The 12,560-nt window shown below is 38.2% G+C and overlaps 1 protein-coding gene across 1 annotated transcript in view; it reads left to right on the forward strand.

The window, feature by feature from the left end:
• LRIT3 (leucine rich repeat, Ig-like and transmembrane domains 3) overlaps positions 1–12,168 on the forward strand; it is a 15,986-nt gene extending 3,818 nt beyond the window's left edge. The window contains exons 3-4 of the mRNA XM_059395102.1: positions 8,752–9,057; positions 10,978–12,168. Coding sequence (XP_059251085.1) covers positions 8,752–9,057; positions 10,978–12,128 — 1,457 coding nt within the window. The 3' untranslated portion in view covers positions 12,129–12,168. The remainder of the gene's footprint in view (positions 1–8,751; positions 9,058–10,977) is intronic.
• The last annotated feature ends 392 nt before the right edge of the window (positions 12,169–12,560 follow it).

The following is a 12,560-nucleotide window of genomic DNA, read 5'->3' on the forward strand; positions in this document are numbered from 1 at the left end:
TAAGGTGTAATGGCTGTGTGCGCTGGAGTGAGGGCAGCAGTGTGTGTGTGTGTGTGTGTGTGTTGGAGGGAGAGGAGAGACCCTCATAAACCAAGAGACTAATGCTGCTATTAGCTTGGGGCTCAGTGATAAGGTGTAATGGCTGTGTGCGCTGGAGTGAGGGCAGCAGTGTGTGTGTGTGTGTGTGTGTGTGTTGGAGGGAGAGGAGAGACCCTCATAAACCAAGAGACTAATGCTGCTATTAGCTTGGGGCTCAGTGATAAAATCTACCACCCTGCCCCAATTCTGAGAGCACATCAGTGCTCCATGCCCTGCCCCAGCCAACCTGCTCTGTTCTCTGTTCAGCCCTTCATCAGTCTCTTCAGGAGTGAAAGAGGGGCACTGGCATCTTTACAAGGTGGTGGTGGTTTTATTAGTTCAGGAGAATAGCTTCCAGATTCTCTTAATTTAAAAAGAAATGATGAAGACAATCTCCTAATGGATTAGTGTAGCTGTGATTTGTTTTGCAGACTTTGATCTTGACTTTGTTTAGGTTCTGTGGGTATTTGTCTTGGGTTCTTAAAGTGTAAGCTCCTTCCAGTAAGTCTTTCTCTTCCTTTTTTTTTTTTTTTTTTTTTTTTAAGTACCTTCCCACAGTGCTTTGCACGGTGCTCTGCACATGGAGAATGCCCAGTAAATGTGGTTGCCAGATTGAAATCAGTGAACTGAGACCCTTCTCAGGAGTACCTGTGGGCAGTGAGGCCTCTCATACTTTTGTGTGAGACACAAGCCTAAGGCTCTGATCAGTCAATTTGATCTCCTACTAAATTCTTGTTCACCCAATAAGGCTGTGTTGTCAGTTCACTCATGACGTCCATAGAGCCATGGAAGAGGTTGTATTTCTCGGGATGAAAGAACTGAGTGTTCGGCGAGTGAAATGACTTACAAGCCTTTTGGTGTGAGAAGCAACTTGATGCTGAATTTATGCCAGGAATCCCTGCTGACCAATATCACATGCTCAAATATTTGCTGAAGTCAAGTATAAATAATTTGAAATTTTTTTTGCTAAAAAGGAAAATGCTGTGGCAGCATTTAAATGATTTTAGCATTGCTTTGGTTGAAATGTAAATGCATTTTGGTGCTTATGAGACTAAAAGTGTGAGTGATAACCATAAAGAAAGAGGAAAAATCATGTAATTATTTATTCTATACCTATTTTATGCTTGCCTACTGCTTATCTAGTGCTTCAAGCATTTTTATTAAAGAATAAAAGAAATATTATAGGGTTAGCTAGGAAAAAAAACATGAATTTAACAATAGCTATGGAGTCCTTATGTCTACCATGATAGGCACCATGTAAACCTATACTGTAGTATTTATTTTAGCCACTAATTTAGTTCTTGTGACTAATAGCTAGAAACTATCTTAATTTAAATAATGAGATTCTGTTTCTCTACACATTTTTTCCTACACATTTTTCTAAGTTTCTTCAGATTTGCCAAAAGGAGGTATATAGTAGAAAATCAAATCAAATTATTGAACTATTATTAATAGCTCTCTAATGATTAGTCACTAATATTGCTAATATCACTATAAAGAACTGATTTGCAGGACATTAATATTTTTCCATTGTGATTAAATCTGGATGACAATTTAGGGATGAAATGGAAAGGGTTATGAAATTTCACTGTTCATGAAGATAAACATGGAGATAGACATCTCTGTTATGGGGTTCAGATTCTTCAAAAGCAGATTCTTTAAGGGGTAACATGAAAATCCTTTTGGTATAACATTAAATTAAAAAAAAAAAATCAGGATGGGGACGCCTGGGTGGCTCAGTTGGTTAAGCAGCTGCCTTCGGCTCAGGTCATGATCCCAGCGTCCTGGGATCGAGTCCCACATCGGGCTCCTTGCTCCGCAGGGAGCCTGCTTCTCCCTCTGACTCTGCCTTCCACTCTGTCTGCCTGTGCTCGCTCTCGCTCGCTCTCTCTTTGACAAATAAAATCTTAAAAAAAACAAACAAACAACAAAACAGGATGTGTCATTGTACACGATCATAACTATTTTAAAATGTGCAAAGAAAAAGACTGAAAAATATACTATCTGGTTAACTGTCCTCTTTGGTGATGGGACATCTTTTCAGTATTCTGTATTTTCAAAATGTTCTGCATCAATCATGCGTTGCTTTTATAATAATGATGATAATCATGATAATAAATAACAAAAGATATTTTGAAACATGTCCAGTCATAAGTGGCAGCTGATCTTAGCAAAGCCATGCCTGCTATGTAACGAGAGGGAAGAAAGTACTCTCCTCTAAAAGAAGACTAGCTCATGTGTGTGAATCACATACAGAAAACTCAGTTTTCTCATCTGGAAAATGGAGGTAGGAAGACTCACTCCCTTCTGCTCATAGGATTGTAATGAGAATATTATGAGATAGTTTATGGGATAGTTCTTTAGAATATGAGGTGAACAGTCTCTGAGGTTATGATTTTAGATCAACAATGAGCCATAGCAGCTGTGACTGATATGGGAGTGTCTTATAAAGAAAGATTCCTCTATTTTGGCTTTTTCTGTTATTTTACCTGTGTTTGAGTCTTCCAATTTAATCATTAAACTACGGTGATGAAAACCAGTGCTAGCTTTTCTAGAACTTGGTGTATAACTGTAACAACTGTATCTTTCCAGGTACCCTGCAGAATTTACTTTTCTATTATTACAGTGGAATATATTCTGCTTTTATTTGTTAGTGTCCTGTGTTTATTATTGTGAGCAGATAGAAGTTATGTTTGTAACAATAGTAGTGGTAGCTGATATTAATGGAGTGCTTACTCAGGGCCAAATCTAGTTCTTACATTTTATAGATATAACTTCTCCCAGTCTCATGTTAACCCTGTGGTAAGTACCATTCCACCCCCATTTTATAGAAGAAGAATGGAGACGCACAGTAAGCCACGTACGCAGACTTACTCATCACACAGTGGTGGAGCTGGGGTGGTTACAGGTGGTTTGACTGCGCAACTTGTCATGTTCCCCACTCCTGCCTCATGCAGGGTACTGTATGGGATAATATCAGAGTTGTCTTCCTCACATACGCCTTACTGATATCTTTAAGTAGTGTATTTATTTTTTAAAAATTAGGAAGAGGCTTTTCCATTACTCCTCTTTTCTACATGAGTAAAAATTTCTACATGAGTTAAAAAAAAATGAACGAAATTGTCCTCTGATGTATTATACAAACATAAACTAGTGTTCTGCAAGTAAATATTTAAATGAAGTGTAAAACTAGACTGGATTTTTTATTTGCAATGCAGGTAAATTTCCATGGCCTCTTCTTCAGGAAGATACAAATATTTACACAGGCAGACTCTGTAAGGCCCAACACTCTTTGTCCTGGAAAAAGCTTGCAGGAGGAGAGGGCATAAAATGCTTTGTTGGTTGCTTTATTGCTACTCAAATTTGCTCAATTGCAAACATGAATTCTTTTCCTGTTCAGAATGAAGTTTACCTGAAGGGCAGTAACCACACGAGTATTTCCACAAAATTTTTCTAAAATGGTGTTCATTTCATTCAATGAACACTCCTCAATCCCGGTTGATAAGCTGGTTCTTTTTGAGGCACAGAGGAGATAAATCCACATAGATAAAGTGAACTCCTTGCCAGGTGCTCTTCTGAGGACTCCTTGGTAGGATCTGAGGACAAGGCTGTAAAGTGGGTCTGTAATTATTACCTGCTTTGTACAGCTGGTGAAGAGGCAGAGTCAAGCTTCAAGTTCAGTCCATCTCCAGAGATATCATTCTTTTGTTTTTTAAGCCTTTTCTAAATTGAGGAGTTGAGGTATAATTTGCATACCATGGATCTTAAGTGTACAGCTTAGTAAATGATGATAAATGATATATCCTGATGAAACCCACACCCTCATTAAGATATGGAATAATTTCATTACACTGGAAAATTCCCCTGTGCTGCTTCTCAACCAGGCACCTCCATTTCAAGCAAGCACTGTTTTTATTCATCACAATAGGTTAATTTTGTCTAGAATTTTATGTAAATGAAATCATACAAGATGGCCCTTGTGCCTGGCTTCTTTCATTTAGCATTATTGTCTTTGAGATTCATTGACGTCGTTGCATGAATGGGTAGTTCCTTCTGCTGAGTCATTTCAGTTTTACAAATATATGAATTGTTCATCCTTTCCCCTGTTTTTGGAAACATGGGCGGTTACATCTGCAGCTATTATGAATTAAGCTGCTATTAACATTCTTATGCAAAGCTCTTTGTAGTACATATTTTCATTTCTTTTGGATAAATTCCTAGGCTTCAGATTGCTAGGTCATAGGATGGCCATATATCTTTTTAAGAAACTGCCAATTTTCCGAAGATGTTGTACCATTGTACACTCCCACTAGCACTGCATAACAGTCTACTTGCTCCATATTCTTACCAACATATGATGTTAGAAGATTTTTTCATTTCCACCATTCTTGGGGGTGATGGGTCAGGCAGTGATTTGACTTTGTGATTCTAATTTGCATTTCCCTGATGACTAATGCTGTTGACCATGCTTTCATTGGGTTATGGCTCATTGCTATATTCCTTTATGCCAATACATAATTTTTTAAAGTTTTTTTTATTGTTGAATTCAAGCCTTTTGTCAGTTATTGATATTTTCTCCAAACCTGTGATTTATTTATTCATTTTCTTCATGGTGTCTTTGGTAAGAAGGTTTGAAATTTTAATGACATCTGATTTATTAGTTTTTTTCTTTTATAGTTAGTGCTTTGAGTGTCTCATCTAAGAAATATCTGTCTACCTACAAGTCATAGAAATTCTATTTTCCTTATAATTTTAACTTTCATATTCAATTTCTGGCTTTTATTTTTTTTTAAAGATTTTATTTATTTATTTGATGGACAGAGATCACAAGTAGGCAGAGAGGCAGGTGGGGTGGGGGAAGCAGGCTCCCTGCTGAGCAAAGAGCCCGATGTGGGGCTCGATTCCAGGACCCTGAGATCATGACCTGAGCTGAAGGCAGAGGCTTTAACCCACTGAGCCACCCAGGTACCCCACTGGCTTTAATATTCTTATCTTTTTAAAATACTCTTATCTTTCATGCTTATGTCTGTGGTCTGTCTCAAAACAATTTTTGAGTATAGTGTGAGGCAGGGGTTGAGGCTTTTTCTAAGCAGATGTCCAGTTGTCCCCCCACCATTTGTTGAGAAGACTTTACTTTCCCCCCCCGAATTGTTAAATGCCACTGCCACTCCAAAACTGACTAAGGTATGGTTTTTTGCTTTCAAGAGCTTATAGTCAGCAGAATTACTTTTGTACAGAAATTTATTGCGAACTTTTCACCAAAAAAAAAAAAAAAAACACATTTAATTCAACTACTGTGATGCATGGAAAAACGTTGTCCTTTTAGAAAAGGAATAAGGCAAAATTGATTTACCCCTATCCAAGAATAGTTAGATGAACTAAGTTAATTAGTGCAAATTACTGTGATTGTGGTTGGTGTGTTGCCTTGAAGGAATGCAGTACAAAATAACAGTTTAACTTCAGGGAGTTCTTGTACCTTTGTCCCCAAAAGGGAAAAAAATAAAAACAAAAACAAAACGCTTGATGAACTGGTTCAGCCCTCAGGTCACTCTTAATATTCAGGTTTTAAAAGTTGTGCCTTTGACCTTGATGTTTCAAAGCTAGAATAAATACTCTATTTTTAAGGATTTAAAAAATATTTTCCTGTTTTATATAACTTTAAGACATAGCCAGTTGGGTTAATTTTTAAAAGAATTTTGTTTCAGGGGCACCTGGGTGGCTCAGTCAGTTAAGCAATCTGACTATTGATTTTAGCTCAGATCATGATCTCAGGGTTGTAAGACGGAGCCCCTGCACGGGGTTCCATGCTCACGGGGAGTCTTCTTGAGACTCTCTCTGTCCTTCCCTTGGCCCCTCTCCCTGCCTGCGAGCACATGCACACTCTCTTTCTTTCTTTCTCAAATAAATAAATCTTTAAAAAATTTTTTTCTTTCACCATTAACATAGGTTTATGACAGTTTCATAGCATGACTAGAACTGCAAATGTTACAGTTCTTGGATCTTTCCCTATGTAGACAGTTGTGCTCCAGACATCACTGCTTTGACATGTGTTTATAGATAACAGCACTTATAGCTGCCACCCCTGACTCTAGATGTTTTTAGGTGATGAAATGAGTTATGGTGGAAGGAATATTAGATTAGGAGGCTGAAAATCTGGGACTTAGTACTCTAAGCTACTTATAGAACCAAGGCAGTAATCTCTTTGTGCTTTAGTGTCCTCTGATGTGAAACTCAAAAGAATCATACTAACTTCATTCATGAGGTCAGTGTAGGACATATAGAGCTTGAGAATGAAAGCTCTAAGGATACCAAGGTTCAAATCCTGACTATATCCAGTTGTATGACCAGAGAAAGATCCCTTAACCTGAGTGTTGGCTTTCTCCTCTTTAAAATGAGTATGATGCTAATATTATCTACCTCATGCTGTTGTCAGGATTGAAGTAGACAAATGCTTTAGCATGCTTAGTACTATTGGGAGATAATTTTCCATGGCCTCTCACATTTCTGCACGTATTGTGAGCAGAGACCATCACTGTCTGTCTTTTGTCCTGAACTATCATTTTAAGGATGTCTGTGAACAGAACTGCTTTGGAAGGTAAAGATATTTCTCTGTCCAGGGAAATGGTAGGCATGTTTACTGCCTGGTATAATGAAGACAATGTCTTCCTCCAGAGCTGTAAACTATCCTCCATCTCTAACCAGTAATCTTATGTCTTTTGCTAACTGGGAGGTGTTAGTCCCCCTAAAGTAGTAGAAAGCTCAGACCTTTTACAATTCTTGACAAAGTACAATATTTGCCACATAGGAAGCAATCAGTGACTATCAATCTGTTTTGTTATTATTTTATAAAGCAAAAATCTAGCATAACAAGTGTTTTGAGAGCATAAAGTTTTATCCACATATTAATTACTACATGACAGAATGAAATTGATGATCCAAGCTGGATATTAGAGATTGGTCATAGGCACACAGGACTAAATGTAAGAAGTTCAAGGTGATTCACCTATGGAAGAAATGAATTTTCTAAGATAGAAGATTAAAAAAAAACCTAGCAAGTTTTTACTAATACTGGCAGAAGAATATGAACCAATCATCAAGTGCTAATATAATAAAAATAGACACATACAGAAATTTATATTAAAACAAAAATAGACCTAAATAGAATTTATAAATGGACAGTTAAATCTTCCAACATGGTTAGCATTTTTAAAAATTGCAGTTCTGTCTTTTTCCCTTATGAATCAATGTATAATCTACTCTATTTGTAAAAACCCACAACCACAAACATTATTGAGATAAATCTCTTGCAACCTTGGGCTTTATGTGAAGCTGTTGTAGGACATTATCACCCTTAATAGCCTTAGAGAGACTTTTGTCTGCCAAGGGCTCTGAAGCACTATCTTAGATCTTTCTATGATCTTAGCAAATAATTTTATAGTTTCACCCTCCCTAGATTTGATTTTTGCTTGGAAACCCTTTCTTAGTTTGAGAACTTTGGAGAGGCTGGGAGTAAGAAGCGGGGTTTTTTGTTTGAATTTTATTTTTAATTTTTTTAATTATGTTCAGTTTTATTATTGAACCCTGCAAGTTTTGTCTCCTTTCTCTTGAACAGTTCTTCCTTTAACTGTCCTTTCCATTTTACCATGAGCAGCAAGAAGACATCAGGTAGCACTTGCAGCACTTGGTATGGAAATATCCTTAGGGAGAATGTTTGTTTCACTGAGTGCACTTTATACTTTCCATGTTAACCACGCGTGACAATGTTTCTCAACTTTCTGCCGCGCCATCAAAGGGTCTGCTTTCCTCTAGTTTCCAGTAGTTACATCTTCCTCACTTTCCTTGAAAGCTCTCACTGATGGTCCCCTTGAGGGCCAACACACTTCTGCTAACAGTTTGAAAGCTGAGGGAGGCAGTCCTCCAACCGGAGGCTGTCAGCTAACTGTATTTCTGCTGCTGATTCTCTCTTGAAGGGGGATTTGAGCAGTGCACCTTCTTGGCCACCATATATGACATTCATGCCAAGCTCTGTTCTAGCCTCTGCCATTCTCCAGTCTTATCTCCTGACATTGCCTTCATCTCACTCTGTACTTTTGCTACACAGAACTTGTACTACCTTCAAAGGTCTTCAAATCATGCAAAACCGTGACACAGTGCGGGCTGAATTAGGGGGCCTCTCTACACCCTCCAATACTGACAATAATATACTTTCCTAGCACTCTAGAAATATCTCTAGCAGTGTTTTATAGTATTCTGTGGTACTTGAATTAAAATCTTGGCTCGGATACTGATTAAGCTATATGGCCCTGCTCAAATAATTTGATTTCTCTGTATCTCAGCTTCTTCATTTTTAAGATGGGGATAGTAATCCTCTTTCTCATAGGATTTTTAGGATTAAATGAAATAATACAGACAAGCACTTAGAACAGAGCCTTGCCCAGAGTACATGCACAATAAATGTTGGCTATGATCATTAACGACCTGACCTGACAGGCTGTATTCATTCAGGTAGCCAAATTGCAGAGCAAAATTGACAGGGAGGCAACTCCATTCCATCTCTCAAAGCACCTTTATTTTTAGGGAGATAATTCAGATACTTGCTTGCCTGAGAGGTTGTGATGTAAATAGAAGTCAACACAATAATCTTTGTCCATCTTTTCCTCCCTTCTCGTTTAGGTCTGCAGGACAACCCTTGGTTCTGTGACTGCCACATTTCCAAAGTGATCGAGCTGTCAAAAGTTGCTGACCCTGCTGTAGTGCTGCTTGATCCTCTAATGATTTGTAGCGAGCCTGAGCGCCTGACAGGGATTTTGTTTCAGCGGGCTGAGCTGGAGCAGTGTCTGAAGCCATCTGTTATGACCTCGGCCACCCAGATCACATCTGCCCTGGGCAGTAATGTTCTGCTGCGGTGTGATGCTACTGGGTACCCTACCCCACAGCTCACATGGACCAGGTCTGACAGCTCACCAGTTAATCACACAGGTATTTTCTTTATTCCTTTTTAAAAAGAGTTTATTTATTTGAGAGAGAGAGAGAGAGAGAGCATGGGCACAGGGAGTGGGAGAGGGAGAAGCCGGCTCCCCGTGAGCAGGGAGCCTGATAAAGGGCTCGATCCCAGGACCCTGGGATCATGACCTGAGAAAGGCAGACGCTTCACCAACTGAGCCACCCAGGCATCCCCAAAATTGGCTAGTAAATTCTAATAAAATATGCCAGGATTGTTGGATGAAAAAAATTTGAAAGGTTCTTTTTATTTGTTAATATTTTCCTCAGTTTATCTAATTACATAGATGAAATTAGACAATCTGATTTTTTTTTTTGATAGAAAACATGATCCAGTGGATAGATGATTGCAAATAAGGCCCCCTGTCTTGCTGCGTCATCTTGGATATGACTCACTTAAAAATGTGTAACTATTACAGTTTTCTTAGAAAAGATTTTCATGTAAGTTTCTCATTTTTGAATGATTATTTAAAAATAAATTACATACAAACCTTATCATGAAGCAAAAAGTATAATTTTTAGAAATACTGGTTACATAGACTTTTTAGATCCTACTATAACCAACTCAATGCTTCAGCTTTAGTTTCAGTAGTGATATTCTGGTGAATTAAAGTGATATATTTAAAAAACTAGTGATATATTTAAAATTAAATGTAAATTTTATTTGTTTCTGAGAAACAAACTGAGGGTTTTGGAGGGGAGGGAGGTGGGGGGTTGGGTGAGCCTGGTGGTGGATATTAAGGAGCGCACACATTGCATGGAGCACTGGGTGTGGTGCATAAACAATGAACCTTGAACACTGAAAAAATAAAATTAAATTTAAAAAATTAATTGTAAATCAAAGTAAAATAAAGGTAAATGTAAATCAAAGTAAAAATAATGAAACCTGATGGAAGAAGAAATAGTTAAGGCCTAATATTCTTACTAATAGATAGTAAATGGCCCACAGCTTAAAGTAGTAAGTTAAATTTTGAGATACTAGGATACTGTTTAGTATATTATTTTTCTTCAGAAAGTTTCAGAAATCAAGACAGAATGGTAATATGTTAGATTTCAGTGTTTAGGAAAGTAAAATTCCAATACAAAAACTATATATTATTATTATTATTTTTAATATTATTTATTTATTTATTTGACATACAGAGAGAGAGATTACAAGTAGGCGGAGAGGCAGGCAGAGAGAGAGGGGAAGCAGGCTCCCTGCTGAGCAAAAAGCCTGAAGCTGGGCTCTATCCCAGGACCCTGAGATCATGACCTGAGCTGAAGGCAGAGGCTTAACCCACTGAGCCACCCAGGCGCCCCTAAACTATGTATTATTCTACAAATAAAAGAATCCATGGCTTATTAACTTATCTAGATTAAATATAAAATGAAAGACTGAGAATACTAATTATGACTTCTCTATGCCAGAAAATGATCTGTTATGCTATCTGGCTATGTAGATAGATAGCATTTTTATGGCAATGAAAAAATATTTGGGGAAATATTTAAGTAAGATCTTATAATAACCATTTTAGAGAACCATGGTGAGTTAAAATTGGAGAGCATCTTTGAGACCACTTTGTCTTATCCCCTTATTCTAAAAATACAGAAACAGAGGCCTAAAGATCCTAATTGACTTGTCTGAAATTACATATTCATCTGTGGACAAACATTTACTAAAGCTAAGTCTCCCAATTCACAGCCTTGTGTCTTTTTAAAATACCATTCCCCATATAGACCTCATGGTACTTGGCATGCCCTAGACCTGAACTATACCTGTCATCAGAGACTGGTGATTGTGTGCTATTTCCCTCTTGGTTTATGTGAAAAGGATGCATGTAGAACCAGATTGGTTAGCATGTTGTTTGAGTGTCTCCTTTTTTTCCCCTTACAGAGTATATGTATTTTTTCTTACAGTAATTCAGGAATCTCCAGGGGAAGGAGTCAGATGGTCCATAATAAGCTTGACAGGCATTTCTTATAAGGATGCTGGGGATTACAAATGTAAGGCCAAAAATTTGGCTGGAATGTCAGAAGCTGTGGTTACTGTGACAGTGGTTGGTGTTGTCACGACTACTCTATCATCAGATATCTCTGAAAGAACTAGAGATCACCCTGAGGAAGAAGTCCAGCCAGGATCTAGAGCTACGTCCCTACCTGGTTCACGGTCATCTGCCTGGCCTTCTTCCTTCCCTTCCTTCCCTGCTTCTTCCATTTTTCTTTCTACTTCTACTTCATCTCCTCCCTCCGCTGCTTTCTTCTCATCTGCTTTCCCCTCCTCCATCATGTCTTCAGTCACAACTCCAAGCAACAGAATTTCAACAAGCCCCACCATCGCCAGCCAGCAGTCACTCCGGCTCCACCCAGATGGGAAAAGAAATTTAAAGGTGGAAGTAGGTAGAGGTAAGCTTCCTTCAGCTAGTGCAAGTAAAAAAGAAGAGTTGGCATCAGTGAATCAAATGACACCAATGGAAAAGAATGCCACAGTAGAAAATCTCAGGATAGTCCGTGAGACTGAAGAGAGTGTGACTTTGATGTGGAACACCGTCAATACCACACACCAGTCTGAGATGACCGTGTTGTACTCCAAGTACGGTGAGAAAGAGCTGCTGCTGCTGAATGCAGACTCCAGCAAGAATCAAGTAACCATAGATGGCTTGGAGCCTGGTAGGGAATACACAGCATGTGTCTGTCCAAAAGGAGCATCTCCCCAGAAAGACCAATGTATTACGTTTTCTACTGACAGAGTGAAAGAAGGTGATTCTCAAGTGTCTTTCCTTGTCGTGGTGAGCAGTATTGCCTGTGTTGTTGTTTTGCCATTGATTTTTTTCCTGTTGTACAAAGTCTGTAAACTGCAATGTGGGTCAGAATCTTTCTGGGAAGACGATCTGGCAAAAGAAACTTATATCCAATTTGAGACCCTGTTCCCCAGGTCTCAAAGTGTAGGGGAACTTTGGACTCGGAGGCACAGAGATGATTCGGAAAAATTGCTGCTTTGTTCTAGGTCAAGTGTGGAATCTCAGGTGACTTTTAAAACTGAAGGTTCAAGGCCAGAGTATTATTGCTAAAGTTTTACAACTTAGGGATTGTGAATGCCACAAAATTTCTTCCATGCAGTTAAGGATCTGAGGATGTAGATGACTTTTGTTCAGACTTTCATATCCTTTATGAAAATCACAAATGGAGTGTTTTTAATCGTGCTTAAAAAAATACTATGTGAGGGGCACCTGGTTGGCTCAGTCAGTAGAGCCTGCAACTCTTGGAGTTGTAAGTTCGGGCCCCATGTTGGGTGTAGAGATTACTTAAAAACTACCATGCGACTTCTAAACTGAAAAAATAGTTTTGGTTTTTGTTGTGTGGAAGACTTCCATAGAAATAATTTTTAGGATAGTTCTTAATAAGCTAATAGTATGTTTTAGAGTAATGTTTTAGTTCTTAAAAATAAATTCATGTGAGAATAGTTGTAAAAAATTGAAGTCTGAAGTTTAAAAGATAGTTTT

Source organism: Mustela nigripes, chromosome 1 (assembly GCF_022355385.1).
Source record: "Mustela nigripes isolate SB6536 chromosome 1, MUSNIG.SB6536, whole genome shotgun sequence".
Classification (NCBI taxonomy): Eukaryota; Metazoa; Chordata; class Mammalia; order Carnivora; family Mustelidae; genus Mustela; species Mustela nigripes.